The sequence below is a fragment of the Bombus fervidus genome, chromosome 1 (genome assembly GCF_041682495.2).
Source record: "Bombus fervidus isolate BK054 chromosome 1, iyBomFerv1, whole genome shotgun sequence".
NCBI lineage: Eukaryota > Metazoa > Arthropoda > Insecta > Hymenoptera > Apidae > Bombus > Bombus fervidus.
The window spans coordinates 13,363,886-13,382,621 of NC_091517.1; the positions used below are offsets into that span (position 1 = coordinate 13,363,886).

Genomic DNA, 18,736 nt, shown 5'->3' on the forward strand with positions numbered 1-18,736 from the left:
TTGCACTCTTTCGTGGGGAAAACGTACCGATTATCGCTTAGATACATGTGTGTGTATTTGATTATACGTGAAATATTGGTTAGACTGTACATGTCGTATTTCATCGTTTGAAACTGATATGAAAGTAGAAGAATACGAAGAAAAGTGTTTATTTTTTTGCTCTATGCAGAAACTTGACATGATTAAGTTCCATAATTATAATGTCTTGAAATTTTTGAAATGTCTTCACTTCTGAAACATATCATATACCACATACATGTACATTATGTGATGAATCATTACAAATTATTTAGTTTTAATGAAATCTTTGTTTGTTAGCTGTAGACCGGCTTGACCCAATTACAAGAAAGATTCCTATATTATTATTGTATCAGTATGATTGTCATTTGCACGAGTAACTAATGGAATTAAATTGAGGATATATCAATTATTGTAATTATTTATTATACTTGTTCATAGTATAATAAATAATAAATAAAAAATAAAAAATTTGCCAATAAAAAGTAAACATCTTCCATTTTTTCACTTGTATAATTTTATATTTAATATGGATCACAAATCACGATTACATACTTTTTTCTGAATAAAATTTACATAAAAAACTAATTATGTATATTAGTAATGAATATTGACTTATATATCATTTCATTGCAATAATCGAATAACATAATCCTATTTGTTAATTGGCAAGTAGCTATGTTAATGACGTCAAGCATAAAGATCAATACAGGTTACACGTATATTGTAATTAAACTACGGATGTTTACGCATATTTATGTATATTTTTATGAATACAGTTAAATGTATGTAATCTAAATATCCTAATAAATAAATAAATATATATTTAATATTTTGCTGTACATTTTTGCATATTTCAGTTTCTCATAAATGCATGAACGTCAACAGTCTGATTATGAATACATTCATTAATGAATGAACAAATGTTTTGGTTTATTTTCATGATGATTTAAACGCAGTTTCTATACTGTTATGTTTACTTCGTTTATTTCCTTCAAACTATTCATTTCGTAATTTGAATTCTGTCTCCACTAAAAAGTGTGATAATATTTTCGCAATAACATCTCTTATGTCTTGATGTTTAACATTTGGCAACGTGATATAGAACGAACACATTCATTAAATGTGTAAACTTAAAAGAAGATGTCCCACGAACGTCGTTAAATTTAGAAAGTTTAATTATGATAGCACTACTATCCCTGCTTTACTATCGTAAATGGTTATATCGTTCCTTTCCTCTATGTAACAGTCGAACGATCTTGCATGACAATTATTACATTTCTCCTTTATCAGTGCTTTTTTTTTTTATCTCATATTATACCGACTATTAAAAAGTTTGATTACAATGCAGCGCCAATGGTAATACTAGTTTCTTAACAATAAGTATATTTACTACATATAAAATTTTAATATTTAACATTTCTAAATTTATTCTATACGGTGTTTTAATAATGATGTATCCTTGAAGAGTATCAAGGATAAAATTTTACTCCATAAGAATTTTGTTTTAATAGTAGCGTATTAATATCATTGCAATATCATCTATAATTGCGAATAATATCTAATATTGGATAATAATATGAAATTGAGTTGCATTTGTGTAATTTTATTGAGTACTAAAGTAAAAGGTTATGTTGGGGTGAAATTTCGCTTATCATAGCATTGACGTTATTTGATGATAACTTCTAAATGTTAAATGTATGTTAGTGTCTCATCATATACAATTATTTGAATACATGGGAGGAAAAAAAATATAAAAACATAAACGATATATAAACGATAATCACTAATAATAGATTATCTATTTCTTTCGGCATAAAACAAAAAGAAATATTTTAAATTTTTAATATCCTATTTCAAAATAATTCATTATAAAAAGAAAGATTTTTTAAAGTATTAATAAAGATTAAATATTATTAATTTCTATATAGAATAATTATATCTATAATTAGAATATCCCAAAATTATATTACATATTTTAGTTAAATGCCAGGACATGTTCAAGCACGTGCAAATTGGCGAATACAGCGACACCATGACACGAAAACACAACACAAGGTTTTCAGCTACGTGTCATTTTGTAGCACATTAAGTGAAGTACATTCATGAATGATACAAGATAGATTTATTATGTAAAATATTTTTAAATAAGTAATTCATTTTTGAAAGAAATAAAAGTATTACTATATTTAATAAATATGACAGAAAAATTGCGAAGATACGAGAAAATTGATTTCTTAGGAGAAGGACAGGTTAGTTGAAGAATATAAACTTCGTTATTAATGTCGTAATAAATATATTTCATATGTCATAAATATATTTATGATTTTTATTTCAGTTCGCTACTGTCTATAAAGCCAAAGATATCGAAACGTCCAAAATTGTTGCTGTGAAAAAGGTTTGTTATTTCACAATGATTTTATATGCTGATCAAGTGTTAATTCTTGAAGTGTCAATAATATCATTTATGACAATTTCAGATTAAAGTTGGAAGTCGCGCAGAGGCTAGGGATGGTATAAATAGAACAGCACTGCGAGAAATTAAATTATTGCAAGAATTAAAACACGATAATGTGATAGGTTTATTAGGTATGTAAACGTATACATACGTTGCAAGAATTTATATTACGTAATCAACATTCATATCATGTTATTCATATTTTAGATGTTTTTGGTCACAAGTCAAATGTCTCCTTGGTATTTGACTTTATGGATACAGATTTAGAGATTATAATAAAGGATAGTAATATAGTATTAACAGCTGCAAACATTAAAGCATATATGATCCAAACTTTACAAGGATTAGATTATTTACATTATAATTGGATACTGCACAGAGATTTGAAACCAAATAATTTACTGGTTAACTCTGAAGGTGTTTTGAAAATTGGTGATTTTGGTTTGGCCAAATTTTTTGGTTCGCCTAATCGAATAAATACCCATCAGGTAGTAACAAGGTGGTATAGGTCACCTGAATTGTTGTATGGTGCGAGATTATATGGAACTGGAATTGATATGTGGGCAGTTGGTTGTATATTAGCAGAACTTTTATTACGTGTACCATTTTTACCTGGCGAATCTGACCTGGATCAACTTACTAGGATATTTCAGGTATATCTTCTTTATTGTAATCTGAAAAAGTTCTTAATTGCAATTATTTTCATATATTTATATACATAATTTTCAGACATTAGGCACACCCACTGAAGAAACATGGCCAGGAATGACAGAATTACCAGATTTTATCCAATTCAAACCTTTTCCTGGTACACCACTAAAACATATATTTACTGCTGCTGGTGATGATCTCCTAGATTTAATTGCTAGTCTATTAAATGTAAATCCCTTGGAGAGATGTACATGTGACCAAGCTCTTCAAATGCCATACTTCAGCAACAAGCCTGCACCAACACCTGGACCTAGATTACCGCTTCCTACATCTGTAAAACGTCAGCCAGAGGAAAAACCTAGTTTAAAGAGAAAACTACTGGAATCGATGGATGGTGCTTCCCTTGCAAAAAGATTACAATTTTAACCATAAATTCAATTAGACTTAATTGTAAATTGTTATGAAAACTATTCATTGTTATTGTTTCCTTACGAATTTTACAATGAATAGTCAATATAATATGCAATAAAATGAAGCAAGGAGATTCAAGCAAGACTGATTCAATTTGTATAAATGCATAATATACAAATAAATTCACATGAGATATAATATTAAACATCTACAATGAATTACTGCAGTAATATATGATATGCAATTTAATAATATATTTTTACAAAATTATTATGTAAATAACTAAAATTAAATAAACATCGATTTTATACGTTATTAACATTATATATCCCCGAAATATATGATCTATATGCATACAAAATTAAAACAGGATGGGAATGTTATAGGCTGAAATAATAATACATATTTGAAAAATACAACATTATGCTGCATTACTTTTTATTAACTTAAAAACTAGTAAGAAATGTTTGATACGTGAACAATTTTGTAACTTGCGAAATATTAAATTTCGATAGCATAAAGAGGTGAATCGTTGATAACAAATTATTAAAACTGTAATCGCATTTCGCAGCTTTCCCTGTAGCGAGATTAATTATTCATCTTTCGCAATAAGTACAAACATTACCAGATTCTCATTTACTCGCTCTTGCCTCTATTTGACGATGTTCCACTATTTCCTTTCTCAAGAAAAGTATAAAGTATAAATAATGTTCCTTTAATATATCCGCTTTGTGGACAAAAAGGACACATTTATCATTTTTGCTAAATCTGATGATTTTGCATTGTCCATCTGTGATGAGCATGCAAGTAGTTTTTTACGAGTACCGCTCACGACTGATTGCATCTTCTCAATCAGCTTCTAATATCCGTGCATGATTTCAATATACATGTATCTATTACACACATACATAAATCTATTCAATACTGATGGGTAACAAAAAACATAATATTCTGTAAAGATACAAATTGTACATATCTTATATTAATGCACATATTAACATGAGTTGGCTACCTCTGAAATTGATGAAAAAGTGTTTCACATTAAAATCATGTTACAAGAATAAAATAAATTTCATATTTTAATATATTACATAAAGCTATAACAAAATTTTTTGTATTGTACACATAGTTACATTGAAAGCATAAATTAAGACGACGTGTGCATTTAAATACTGAAGCAACATTTAATATTTGTTTTACATATTTTGCTGGATTCTGATATAGAGGTGAAAAGCTGGGAATTCTATATAAATAAAACGTGATCATTTTAAGATGTGTTAGAGGATTACCACCTGTTAGCATACATCAACGATATATTATACATAAATGATAAAATTAAACCCGGATTTTACAATTAAGTTTAAACGTAACAGATTTTTTCGGAAACATCAAGAAGATTTACAAGTGCTTCAAATTAAATATTGTTGTCTTCAAAGGTAAGTAATCTTTTAAAACATCTTAGAATATGCAAATAATAAATTCATTCTAACATATGGTACTGTGGTCCCTCTTATTCAGACTGAACTATAAGTAATAACTATGTAACACCTTTTGTAATGCATAACAAGCACAATAATTTTTTCTAGGAGTATATACCATTATTTGCCAAACTCATAATAGTGGAAAAGCATGGAAATTGTTATCATTGTCATTTTCAATTTAGATCATAACATAAAAACGCAAGGATATTTTTGAAAGTAAATAAAAGAAGAAATAATATTAATACAATTTCATGGAAAAGAAACAAAACTTCTACAGAGATAGTTTTTAGATCTTAGATATTACTCATTTTTTACAACACAAATTTCTCCTCTTATGCGAGTTATTTACACATAAAAAATAATACACTTAACAATGAGATTTTGCTGTACATGATGTATATACTTAAAGCAATGTTTAAATTTACAAAATTGATATTATACAGAGTATAGTATAAAAACAGAAAACACTGTTTAACACGATTTACAAAAAGTAAATCGTCCTTGTATTAATACATTTGTCGAAAATACAAAATTAAAACTATCCCTTATTATTTGTGACGAACCGTTAACATGTAACTGAATATGTTTGAGCGCAACAACTCTAAAGATTGCAGAAAAATGAATTTCAATTGATTGATCAATATTTTGTTCGATAAGTTAATTCATTTAAAGTCACCACCGCTTTCAATGTCGTATAATAATGTGATAGACACATACATACTAATTTTCTATCCTGCGTGCATTTTGTAAGGAACATTGTATTCGATATCATTAGTTTCTTTTCATATGCCCTCCTGCATGGCCCTACACATATAACGTGCGTTTATAACTTTCTTCATTTCAGTAGGGCTTAAATTTTATATAGGATGCATTGTTTCATACATAAAAGTAGAATATATTAGAAATAGTACATAGGACATAGTATCAAAACATCAAATGAAATAATAAAATTTCTTCGACTAATAAATAAATAGAAATAATATATATACATAATTAATTTAAACTAATAAACATCCAAAGGGAATAAAGATATTATTGATTATATGTAATATTTTTATATCTCTTTAATTACTGTTGTTAAATATATTATTGTCTTGTGTTAGCATCCCACGAACACGTACTTGAAAAACTGTAGTAAAAGATTATTTATCGGACATGAAATGTAATGAAGATTAAACAATTGTACATGATATAAGTACAATTGCTTTCTTCTTTAAATTATACTATGTCCTAAGCAAATAGTTTTAAGCAGTAATCGATGCGCAGTCTATAGAGCACATGCAGCAGACAATTTGCTCTTGCATTTTGTTTCTAGACATTTGATTCAGTATTTAAAGTAACATATATAACAACTTATGCAACCAACAACATGTTATGACTACTTTATAATGCTTATTTTCCTTAATTTCTTACTTTTATACATTAAGTCAATGTATACCAGGATTTTTAAATAATATTAATATATATATATATTTTTTTAAGTTTAATAAATTTTCCAATACGTTAAATTAAAAGTAGATGAAAGTAATGTATACATTTTATAGCAGCAGCATTTAAATGTATGTAGAACATAGTATATAAAATTTTCTTAATATAAAAATAATATATTTTTTTAAATCACAATGTTATTTCATATTATTTAAAAATCGCAGTATTCACAGATTTTAGGACAAGGATGTTCTTTGCAAATGAAAATGAAATTATACCCATTTAGGGATTTAAAATAAGTAATACATACATTACAATATAACTGTCCGTAATAATAATATCACATCTCCAAATACTACTTAGCACAAAGTATTACAAAATAAATGTACATACATATAAATGAGTTTAGACAAAAAGTGTAGGCGGTGCATTTTCTAGGTAACTATGATCTTTCCTTGGGTATAAAGAAGAACATATTCATAATCTCCCTAACACAAACAGTTCACTGCGTTACTTAATAAGGTCATTTTGTTTTCAATATTGAAGATGATTTCACAATTTTGCTTTATAAATATTTGTAAAATTATTTTTCAGTCCATTCATATTATTGAAAGTCTGACATTAATTATAAAAAAATGTAATCAATACCTCATATCATGATTGATACTTGTCGCTTTAAAAACACATAACTTTCAATTTCAAAGTAAACGGAAATATCGTTATAGTGAAGTATACTATTACTTTAAAATTACGTATTGAATTCTTGACATTAAGATATATCAATTCATTGAAACTTCTTACTTTCCCATTTTATGACATTCCTGCATTACATATATATGTTATGTTTACTTCTAAAAGCAGAAGATACAAACGCAGCAGTCTCTTGAATTAAACGTTTTCTTTCTCTCAATTAATAACTTTGGATCGGTACGTAATACGATACAAGTGGAATTTATACAAAGACAGTAATTAAATAATTTGGTACTATTAACATATAATTCATAAAGAGAAGAATCTAGTTACACATATAACATACGCCGTCTTACATAAACGTAAATGAACAAAATACCATTGCAATGTGAAACACTCTGTGTAGCTTCTTGATTAGGCACAATGTTCGAAAGCAATAAATTCCTATTTATCTGTTTAAATAAAAAAATTCTTTGTGGAACACACTTTCCCAATACAGACTATATCTCCCTAGAATTCATATTAATATTAAAAGTAGAAATACATATTTCATTGCTACTACTGTTTTTTACTTTATTATATCATATATATATATATGTATGTATATATATATATATATATATATTCAGTAGTCAGTCCAAGGCAAACATTATCCGCGATAGTATAATATAATATAGCTACTATTTTCATATTTTTTTTAAATTGATCTACCTATATATTACTTTCTTTTAAAAAATGTATACTTAACATTTAATATAATATATATATAATATATATAATATATATCTATAATATATATATAAATAATATATATACTATATATATATAAATATATATATCTCTTTTTAAAATATTTACAGTCACTGTTATGATATAGTAATTTTAATTGTTTCTTGTGTATTCATATTTTATAAAGGCAATTATTATCATAACTATAATCCTTAACATATTACATGTATTGTGTAAACATGTTTTATGTTCATACTAGGACAGTATATAATACAAGTAGGGATATTACATGACTTTGACACCTTTACACGTATGTACACAGGGAGTGTCATGATCATACAAATCATAATTTATCTTATTATTGCGTTGTATTTTGATGTTAATTTTTAAATAAAAAATATTTTGTTTATGTTTAGAAGAACATCACCATTTTTGCAAGAATTCTACATTCTTGTGATTACGTTAGATTTTGAAGTATATCTTTAAAAATATTTCAAATATAAACGTGCTGGATGATGTCGATTTGTCATTATCATGACTTTGTTAAATTAACATTTCTATTCACAGTAACAAATTAGCAAATAACAATAAATTGATTAATTTCAATGAATGGCTAAACAATTAATATAGACAGCACAAGTAGATAATAGCAGTTCCTATCATACAATGGCTTTCAAGAAATTTGACTCCTTTTTCTTTTTTCACATAATAAACAAAAAATGTATAATCATAAATCAACCTGTGCATTTTTCTTCATGTGTACTATTTGAGAATTTTTCAGAAGTCATTGTCAATGACTCGAAGAATTCTTTGAATTTGAGATCCTTTTTATTCTAGACTCTTTATAACATAAACCTCGTGTATTAGATTGAAGTAACTTATTTAAAATATAATTTTTACACGTACAAAAATGATCAGATTTATAAACTAGTTGTTATTTAATTTCATTTTGATTTAGGAAAAATCATTCTAAAGTTCTGCTGTTGAGGAACTATATACATATATAAAAAAATATAAGTAATAAAACTAAGAAATATATATTTAAAAATATAATTAATCTATCCACAGTATAAAATTTTTCTTGAGAGTCTAGAATAATTATTGATCATATAAAAAATGCATTGTATTAAAATAATCTTTAACTAACAATAGTTTCTGGTGAAAAAAGAAATAGTATTTTTTAGTAGATGCTAGTATGTAAACTTTCTTATGCAAACAATTAATACTTTATTGTCATATGAAATTCGATTACTTAAATTTTTGAAGCATTGATACAGAAAGGTTGAATCTAATAAGCTAGCAGATATTTTTTAGTTATTGCAATGCATACAAGTACATATAATTTTTGTGTCTTACATGTAACAAGAACATAATGCAAATATAATAAAACATCATGATCTAATATAGTATTTAGAAAATTCGATTGGTGTTGAAATAAAAAATTAATTTGCAAATGAATGTTAATTTTTGTTTATATTAATGTTGCTACGGCTTCACAAATCATTCATTCGAAATTTAATAGATGGTAAAAAGACTTACAATATAATGTCCAAATTATAGATTAATAGTATCCAATGTGTGCGAATTTTTGGATGCATTGTCCTTTGGTGATGTAGTGGCAACACTGACTTGTTTGTTGGTACTGTTCGTAAATGGCATGGCGAACTTAAAATCTGCACCATTTGGTAATTTTCGCATAATTTTGCCAGATGTAATGAGTTTGCCAAAACCTTCTTGATGCGCGAAAGCGTATCCTGAACGAAGAGATCGTCGTGTTCGTCTTGTAGATGGTGTACGAAGTATATCTTGACTTTGGCGAGAGCGAAGTTGTGCCAATCTCTGCTTAAGTCTAACTCTGTCAGACAATGTTGGTCTTACATCTATGAAGAAAAATCTCCATGACAGTACAGGTATTACTAATATGATACACGAAATAACTGCCGTGAACCAAAATGTCGCTTCCGACATTGCCTAAAATTATATACCCAAGCATTAATATATTATTATTAAAATATTTAATACAACAAATATTTAATACAAATAACATACCATTGTAAGACTGCCAACATAACTACCACCTATGACAAAGTTATAGAAATAATCTAAAATAAAATACCAAATGAGCGAGCCCCAAACCATAATATGATTAACAATTGTCCAATATGATGTATCAAGGGCTATTTGGACAGTCACGACTATGACTAATATAGTAGCTACAACACTTCCTAGTAACATATGATCAGAAAGTACATAGCCCTTTGGTGATACTCCATCCTTATACGTTCCTAAAGATACATTCAATCTTAATCTTAATTGAAATGTTTTAATTTCAAAACATAGCAAAATGGTGCATACATTATTTACACTTACCATATGGAACTAAAAATAATACACAGCTAGCAAAAAATCCATGTATAGCACTCCAGCAAAATTCCTTTTTATTAAAAAGTAAATTTTGTAATCCGGGTGCATAAAGTTTTGGGTACATTAAACTATTTTTATCATTAACATCTTGATCAAATATACCGACTGCCATTACAGGTAATGACGTATAAAAGAGGTTGTAGACAGAAATATACATAGGATCAAATACAGTCTGCAAAGAAATAAACATTTGTAAGAATGTATCAAAAACTTATCCTTCAACCAAATTTCCATTTTATAAATGTTTGAAAATCAGAATAAATTAAAAATTTGTTCAATTCCCCAATACTCGACTTTGGAACTAGTTGCTCAACAAAGGAATTTTGCGAATCACATTCGCCTTAGTCTCATCATTTTAGAACTATAAAATACATAGTGGATATAGATGAGATTATGAATAAAATAAATTTATACCTGTGCGCTAAATCCACAGAAAAAGGCAAACCAGATGTGACATAATGTAAACGCAAAATTCTTGTAAAAAAAATATCTAAGAAATTTGCTCATTCTATAGTATGACCATCTCCCATGAACGAGAAGTAATCTTTCCAAAAATCTAAACTGCCCTATGGAATAGTCGGATGCTAGTACAGCTTGTAATCCCTCTTGCCCACTGATGCCAACACCTATATGAGCTGTTTTTATCATTGAAACATCGTTTGCTCCATCACCAATTGCCAGAGTCACAGCATTTTTATTTTTCTTTATTAATTCGACTACCATTGCTTTTTGTAAAGGAGTTACGCGACAACATATCACAGCTTTACCTAAGAATTTAGAATGTACAATGTTATAATTATATATAATATAAATATAAATAATCTTTTGTAATAAATATACGAGAATTTTTCTAAATAGATATACATACATTGGCTTGATACATCGAGGAAAAGTTGTTCAAGTTGCGGATGTAATGCATGAACTAAGGAATGCCCATTAATAACCACCGCGAATCCTGTTGCTTGTTCCATCTCATGCTCATCTTGTTCATCTCTGCTAGGATTGTATTCAGTATCGCTGCTATATATAAAAAATATAAAGTTTAAATGAAACAAGATGACTTTAGAATAAAATATGATTTACATTAACAGTGCTTTCTTAGAATCAAGTTTCACTTTTTCCCGAAGTTATTAAACTTTTAAACTCAACCAATGGTAAAATATAATATACAATTACTTGCTGAGAAAAAAAAAAAAGAAAAAAAGAAAGAAATTTAATTTGTTCCATTGAATATAAAAATGATGCGTATTAATCATAAACAATACACACAGTGCACTGTATCATGAACTACTGATATAATAACGTGACATAAGCAACATACTTTCGGTGTTGTTCTTGTTATTATTATCATTATTACTAAGATTAATTTTAAGCATACAGAAAGAGAAGGAGTGAGTTTCAAGCACATGATAATTATCATTATTTGTTTCGACTAATTAATGTTAATACATAATTATAGGATATTGAGAAGTACAAAACAAAAATTGGAGTATTTGAGAAAAAAAATGATACCTAAATCTACTGTACTCAAATGTCTACATCATAAATAGAATAATCGACAAGCACGAGATAAATAGATTCTCAATATTTTTCTATAATAAAAAGAGAGTTTGAGAAAGAAAGTAATTGATAGTATACAGAACCTTAACATCTGTATATATATGAATATCTTAAAATTTGCATGCAAATATATATTTAACTGTATAATTGAAACTTAAATCAATTTAAATATAATAAAATTTATATTGTTGCATATATCATAAATTGAATTGACATGTATTGGTGCAGTTTAACTTATCAATACTTTTGAAATATCATATTGCATGCTAAAGAATATTTAAACTAATTGGTACTTATTAATAGCAATATTATTGAGAATGCATAATTCGTGATCAATGATTTTTTATATTGAATCTTATTATTTGAACTTGATATTGAAGACAGAAAATCTAGATCTGAAATATTTATAAATTCTTAGGCATAACCAGACGAAGAAAGCATTACACAGAACATGATGCCACATTCAATATGAAAGAGAAACTTTTAAAATAAATGCGTTAATTAGTCAGATTGAGATATGGAAAAGGTTAATGATTGGTACTCCGTCTCTTTCATGTGCCTGACCTTTCCTTGTCCCACCTGAATGTGACAACGGAGAGAGTTGGCCGATTTTGATGACCAGAAGTTGTTTTGATAGTTTCCAAGTATCGCGATAACTGATTTTCAACACCGTCATAAGTAGTGGAATCTACTATAAAAACATCTGTAAGATCATCTGTCAGCAACTGGCAGGAATAGCCAATATTGATAGCTGTTTCTGTATAAAAATATAAAACAACATAAATATTTATTTATGGTGTATACAGCTTTAAGATGATGATTTTAAGACAATACCTTGTTTGTCACCAGTTAATACCCAGATTTTAATACCAGCCAGAGCTAAATTAGCAATAGTTTGAGGTACACCATCTTGCAACTTATCTTCAATGGCAGTAGCGCCTAATAACGTCATATCCTTTTCTATTTCTTCATAAATCGCATCCAATTTATCATCCCTATTTTCTTGACTCATGGCAGCTTCTTGATGACGTTGCTTCCAATCATTGAAAAATTGTTCATCTAGATCTCTGACCGAAAGGCACAATGTTCTTAAGCCCTCACCCGCAAATTTATTAAGATGTTCCAATGTTTTTGACGTGATATCCTCACTGCCTTTTTTTAATCGTTCATAAATAACATTGTCCGCTCCTTTGCAATATAGCCTAAGATGTCCATCCTTCCTCAAAATTACAGACATTCTTTTCCTAACATTATTAAAGTCCAAAATGCAAAGTAGCTCGTATATTTCACGTTTTCCCATAACTTCAATTGTTATACTATTTGGAGATCTCTCTTTAAATACAAAACCAAAGTTTCTAGCGGCAGATACAAGGGCAGCCTCATCCGGTGACTGTGCTTGATATTCTAGCTTGCCGTTTTTTTCTTCCGGCATAACAGTATGACAAAGTGCCAACAATCGAAAGAAACTATGAACATCTTCGTTATTCCCTTTTACAGCATCGAGTAATGCAGAATCATAGAACTTGAATTCCGGTTCGTAATCCTTGTTGAAGGAGAAATCCAATGCTGGGAATGTCTGTAAACGTACATTAAATTACATTTAGAAACGATTTTTTGTGCGCTACAATGTGTTAGTATGACACACAAAAGATAGTAAGTATGTGGAAATGGAAATGTTAGAAATTAAAATAAATACCTTGCCTCCATATAAATAGATTCGGTCAAGTTGGCAGACACATATGAGATATTATAATTTTATAATTCCTTCAAAGCATTGTGAAAATTAATGTTCAACATTTAAGCAATTTAAGAGCAATTGAATTTACTTGTAAAGAAAAGGAAGTACTACACATGCATCTAATGTATCTAACGTATTAGAAAATATAGACAACAATTGGAAAGTAATAGTTAGTAATTGCTAGATACTTGCAAAGCCAAAACATTTGTTAAATTTTGTACGTTTAGTAATTCTTTTACAACGTATCTAGCTACCATAGCATACAGATAGGCTAACAACGGAAACAAGTAAGCTGAATAATGCATAAAATTTTCTCCATTTGTGGGAGAGATGTGTTAATTATTGTCATGCGTACAGAAAGTTTATGTGGAACCATCGGACTGCCAATTGGGCCTGGCTCTCCAATTATATTGGATATCCTATCCACCTGTTCCAGTAGACGTACGTTTGGACCACTTATAGGTGTATAAACTTGAACAAATTCTTGTCCATTTTTCCATCGCATCGTAGGTGTTCGGGCAGCTTTGTTCGTCTACATGCAGCACACACATGCTAAGTGATGTACATGAAAACTTATGCAAAATATGGCCAAACTGTGAAATGATTCTATTGTTTGCATTTTGTTACCAAGAAGAAATTACAGAACTAACTTTTATTTGCTATTTGATATTTACTCACTCAACATACTTATATTATTAAGTAAAATAAATAAAAATTTTCATTTTAATGAAATCTCGGACACCATGTCAATACATTATATCTTCACTTTATAAACAATTGCATTCTTTCTTGATAACAAATATGAAATGAATGAAACTGATGTATGAATATATCAATGCTAGATGATTAAGTTTATTAAATATAATAATTTGTGATTTGAAAATACAATAAAAAGTCTGTAATTAAGCAAGTATCTTTTTTAAGAAACAAACTTGCCATTTCAAATCAATAAATTATCTATATTTCTTGATATAAGACATGTACATAACGGAGGAACTCAACACTGAAGTATTGAAAATTATAGATCACAGTGAGTCTCATTGCAACGATAACAAAAATATTGAACTTAAAAGTAAAATGTTACATTTTTACAAAACATTAAAGCTAGTGAAAAAGACGACCGATTTCTTTATACAACAAACTAGTAATAACGTACCCCATCATCCGCATCGAGTCTGATTATGGATAAAGAGATAAACAGACTCACCTCACTTACATCGACGACTTCCCCGGTAACATCGTCGATAATGTCCCCATAACATTTTCCTGCCACAGAACACTTGTTAAAAGTCATGATATTCTGTGTTAATGTTCCGGTTTTATCGGAAAATATATATTCTATTTGTCCCAACTCCTCGTTTAATGTAGTAGTCCTTGCTTTAGCGTGTGTGTTCGTAGGTGCATAGTACATCTCTTCATCCCAGTTGATCAAAAACGACTGAACGAATCTGATAACTTCGACACTCACGTATAAACTGATTGGCACCACTGTGTTCAATACGATAGCATAAGAAAAGAACACAAGCAGAGCGATCACTGTGGCACCTGCCATAGGCTCGCTAGGCACCAACGAGTCCCAGGGTAGATACACTTGAAAATAACGGCCTACAAGACTTTCCCAAATACCACAGCCGATCATACAGAACAAACACATAGAAAGTAAAAAGAACACTATTCCGATGATGAGAAGATTCAGCAGCCTATCTATAGAAGTCCTCTTAAATTTGGTCTTCCCTGAGTTTTGCATTAATTTGGTATCCTTGCCTGCAAAGATGACCACGCCATAGCACCATTGCGTGTTTCGGAGCACGCAACCTCGTAATATAATTTTGTCGTTGTCCAATGGGTATCTGTAATGTATTACACATAAAACAGTTTTAACGTATGTGTCTTTATATCGTGTTAAATGTAATAGAACTAACAGGAACACGATTACTTACTTTCGTCCTTTCCACGTAAGAGTACCATCAAATTTATTCAACAAATTATTAGGAGTTTCGCAAACAATTTCTCCGTCAAATTGACCAATCAATTCATGATTATCCATCATTTCGGCAGTTTCAGGTAAACACTGCCGACACTTCAAATTCGTCTCCCTAAAATCACCAAATGTATTAGTATTTTTCCATTCTTATTCTTCCCCGTCTTTAAGCAAAAATACTGTATCACGATATCAATAAAAAAGATACTAACCCATCTAATTCTGCGGTTTCGATATAACAAAGACCATTTGGCTCACTAGTAGATAAAAGAAGCACGTCGGCTGCGACAAATTGATCGTTTTCCATTCTAATTACATCGCCTACTTGAACTTGCGACCATTTCTCTTCACGAAGACTAGTACCTCGCAACGTTTGAGATTTTCGATTGTTCACTTGCGAGTCACTGCTGTGCCGTTGCTAAAGAAACGAAATGCGTTTAATTACGTTTTCTCATTAGGTTCCATACACTTCATTTTCACAGTATTAAATTTTTGTAATCGTATGAAGGTGCTGCTAAATGATACAAAATTTAATATACTTAAGTCTAATTAATTAATAGCTAACTGGCTGCTATAGTAAATACAATAGAGTGTAAATATTTTTTCTAGCCATTTCTAGTATGATCTTAACTCTGCTGTTCTTCACGTTTGTATCTCTTCAGGTATCGTATGTAGAAAAAAAAAAAAAAACATGAAATACACAAAGATTATCTAATAAAATATAAAATCAATTTTGAATTATATAGACTCAAGGAGAGCAGCAGTATTAGAAATATACTTTTACTTATTGATCACCTAGAAAAATAATTTCGCAGTTTTGATCGACTTACAAAATCGTCGTAGGCATCTTTGACGGCAGTGAGCATGAGCACCCCTATAAGGGGTATGGCTGTGGTGATGGGGGTCAAGGAGGAGATAGCGGGGATCATCTGAAGCACCAGCAGGCATAGGAAGTAAAAGTTAGCGAGTCGCTGAAATTGCTCGAACAAATTTAACGGTAGGAACGTCAGAACCGAATACTTGGACGTCTTGATGTAGTTGTTCTGCAAGAAAGATGAAAAAGAAGAACAAAAATGAAACGCGTCTCGTCATTATCGGCACTGTTTTCTCGAGCTTCAATTATTGCATGGAAAAAAGGAATTACGAGACCGTATTTCGATCTTACCGCATAATTAAACTGTGAGTTGAACTCGCGATTATTGGCGCGAATTCTCCTCTCCGTTTCTGAAAAAGAAAAAGAAACAGACATGATATTGGATTGCGATAATTATAAGATCATCAAATTATACGTAGTTGTTGGCACAAAGAAAATCAATGATTCTCATTTTAAACGGTATCGTCTGTGAAGTTTCCTTCTGCATTATGATAATGATCTCAATTTTAACTATGGTGTATACTTATTTAAAAGAAATAAGTGTTTAGCAAAATAGGAACTGGATATACACCCGAAATTAAAATTAAATATACACACCGTTGAATCGATTAAAGTGAACTCATTCGTCGCATAATACATATACGAGAGGTGGCCAAGAGCACCAGGTATTGCGGATTGCATTTTGGAAACAGAATGAATTACAAGATTACGTAGGAATCACCAAATTGAGTAATGTGTTATAGTTTTTTCCTGACATTCGTACATTACTGTAACAGTTCTATCCAAATGTGCGCTAAAATGTATAAATGTCGTTTTTTCGTTTCGTTACTCACGCGGTCTGATTATTAATTTTACTGCAAACTCTTAGCAGGAAATATTTGAACGCAAATATTCAATATTATTTCTAATTAAACGTTAATCTTTTGTAGGTGTTATGAGATGTTTCATGTAAAATACTAATTTCTATCTCAAATTATATATAGAGAATGTTGTATATTTAAAATAAAGCTATAAAGAACTTTTGAAGACAAATCGTATTGTGTCATTTTTAGAAAATAGTTTCGTCATCATAAATACAAAGTCTAAATCATTATATATATATATGTCCTGTTCTGTCTTTTATGGGAGTTGAAATGACCTTGTTCCAATAATCGAATAATAAATATTCGATAGTGCTGTTACATTTAAACAATTTTTACAATTCAGATTTTCTGTAGTGGAATATTCCCAATCGTTCTGTAGTAATTTAATTATAATGTTGGCAAAAACTCAATGATATGAGTTGAGTCAAATGTAAAAAAGGAAATGTAATAATGCAGAAATTGTACGTTTGCAACTTTGTTACATTCTTCTATTAACGAATAAGATATACGCAGAATGTATTTATTATTCTACTCGACGTTTTGCTGCAGTCACAATAATAACCTCGTTCTACCAATTACGTAATACGGGCATTTGATCCACAAAAAGATAAAGATCTTAGTCCTCCGCTACTTGCATTTTGAATGTTCTTAATAAGAATAAGCTAGTATATTACAGCTAGAAAATGCTACATAAAAAGATTGCAGAGAAAGTATAGAGTGTTAATTTTTCATACGAAATTTTATTTCCGAACAAAAAATTGCAATTTAGTATGCAAATTGAAAGTATTGCAAATTTATCGGGTACCATTATAAAAGCGTAATATACGGAACGTGATTATGTCGAGAAAGGAAAAAAGTTATTTTCAATAATTTTTATATTAATAAAAAGAAGAACAGCGTCGAAGAAGAGCAATTTTATTTTATTGTTTAATTTTATTATTGTTTAATATCGTAAACACGAACGGCGATATAAGTAGTGCAGAGCGATGTCCATTAGACCGAGGTATCGGTGAGGTCACGCTTAAGTGCACGCGTACTTGAATGAATCTTCAGCATCGATTTGCTCGAAAACAGAATTTCGTATAGCAGAAAGCCGTTCTACATTTCGCATTTATTTTTTCAATTTGCATTGTTGAGTTCTATGATATTCGGGACAAGGCAATGAATATTGTTATGTAAACCTTCAATAATAAAAATAATTAAAAAAAAGAAGCAGAACTTGAAAGGAGCTATTACATCATCAGGGTCGTAAAGATTCCTTTATTCGAAAGCTTTCTTCTTTTTCCAAAATTTTCGTAATTTTGCACATATTTGAGGTAATAATTCTTATTTTTCCCACTATATATTTTCTGAACTTTTCGATAAGAAGTGTTATAGAATACTTCGAAATTATTTTCCAAAAAGACACATTGGAATGGAAGAAGCATAAA

At 29.3% G+C, this 18,736-nt stretch overlaps 2 protein-coding genes across 10 annotated transcripts in view; one reads left to right on the forward strand and one right to left on the reverse strand.

Annotated features, from left to right (window-relative positions):
- The first annotated feature begins 2,050 nt into the window (after positions 1–2,050).
- Positions 2,051–3,853, forward strand: Cdk7 (Cyclin-dependent kinase 7). The gene is made up of 5 exons (XM_072002966.1): positions 2,051–2,270; positions 2,357–2,416; positions 2,499–2,607; positions 2,684–3,129; positions 3,206–3,853. The coding sequence occupies exons 1-5, from the start codon at positions 2,217–2,219 to the stop codon at positions 3,551–3,553; spliced, it is 1,017 nt and encodes a 338-aa protein (XP_071859067.1). The 5' UTR covers positions 2,051–2,216; the 3' UTR covers positions 3,554–3,853.
- A 90-nt stretch (positions 3,854–3,943) lies between these two features.
- The window catches only part of Atp8b (ATPase phospholipid transporting 8B), a 73,470-nt gene continuing 58,677 nt past the window's right edge, over positions 3,944–18,736 (reverse strand). For 5 of the 9 annotated variants that reach the window (XM_072002812.1, XM_072002804.1, XM_072002819.1 and 2 more), the window contains 13 exons: positions 16,735–16,793; positions 16,400–16,612; positions 15,782–15,987; positions 15,529–15,684; positions 14,796–15,438; positions 13,944–14,120; positions 12,685–13,426; positions 12,415–12,607; positions 11,159–11,310; positions 10,705–11,057; positions 10,237–10,462; positions 9,916–10,151; positions 3,944–9,837 (listed from right to left, as the gene is read on the reverse strand). In XM_072002812.1, coding sequence (XP_071858913.1) covers positions 9,421–9,837; positions 9,916–10,151; positions 10,237–10,462; positions 10,705–11,057; positions 11,159–11,310; positions 12,415–12,607; positions 12,685–13,426; positions 13,944–14,120; positions 14,796–15,438; positions 15,529–15,684; positions 15,782–15,987; positions 16,400–16,612; positions 16,735–16,793 — 3,773 coding nt within the window. In that variant the 3' untranslated portion in view covers positions 3,944–9,420. The remainder of the gene's footprint in view (positions 9,838–9,915; positions 10,152–10,236; positions 10,463–10,704; positions 11,058–11,158; positions 11,311–12,414; positions 12,608–12,684; positions 13,427–13,943; positions 14,121–14,795; positions 15,439–15,528; positions 15,685–15,781; positions 15,988–16,399; positions 16,613–16,734; positions 16,794–18,736) is intronic. The other 4 variants (XM_072002775.1, XM_072002769.1, XM_072002761.1 and 1 more) reach the window with 4 other exon arrangements.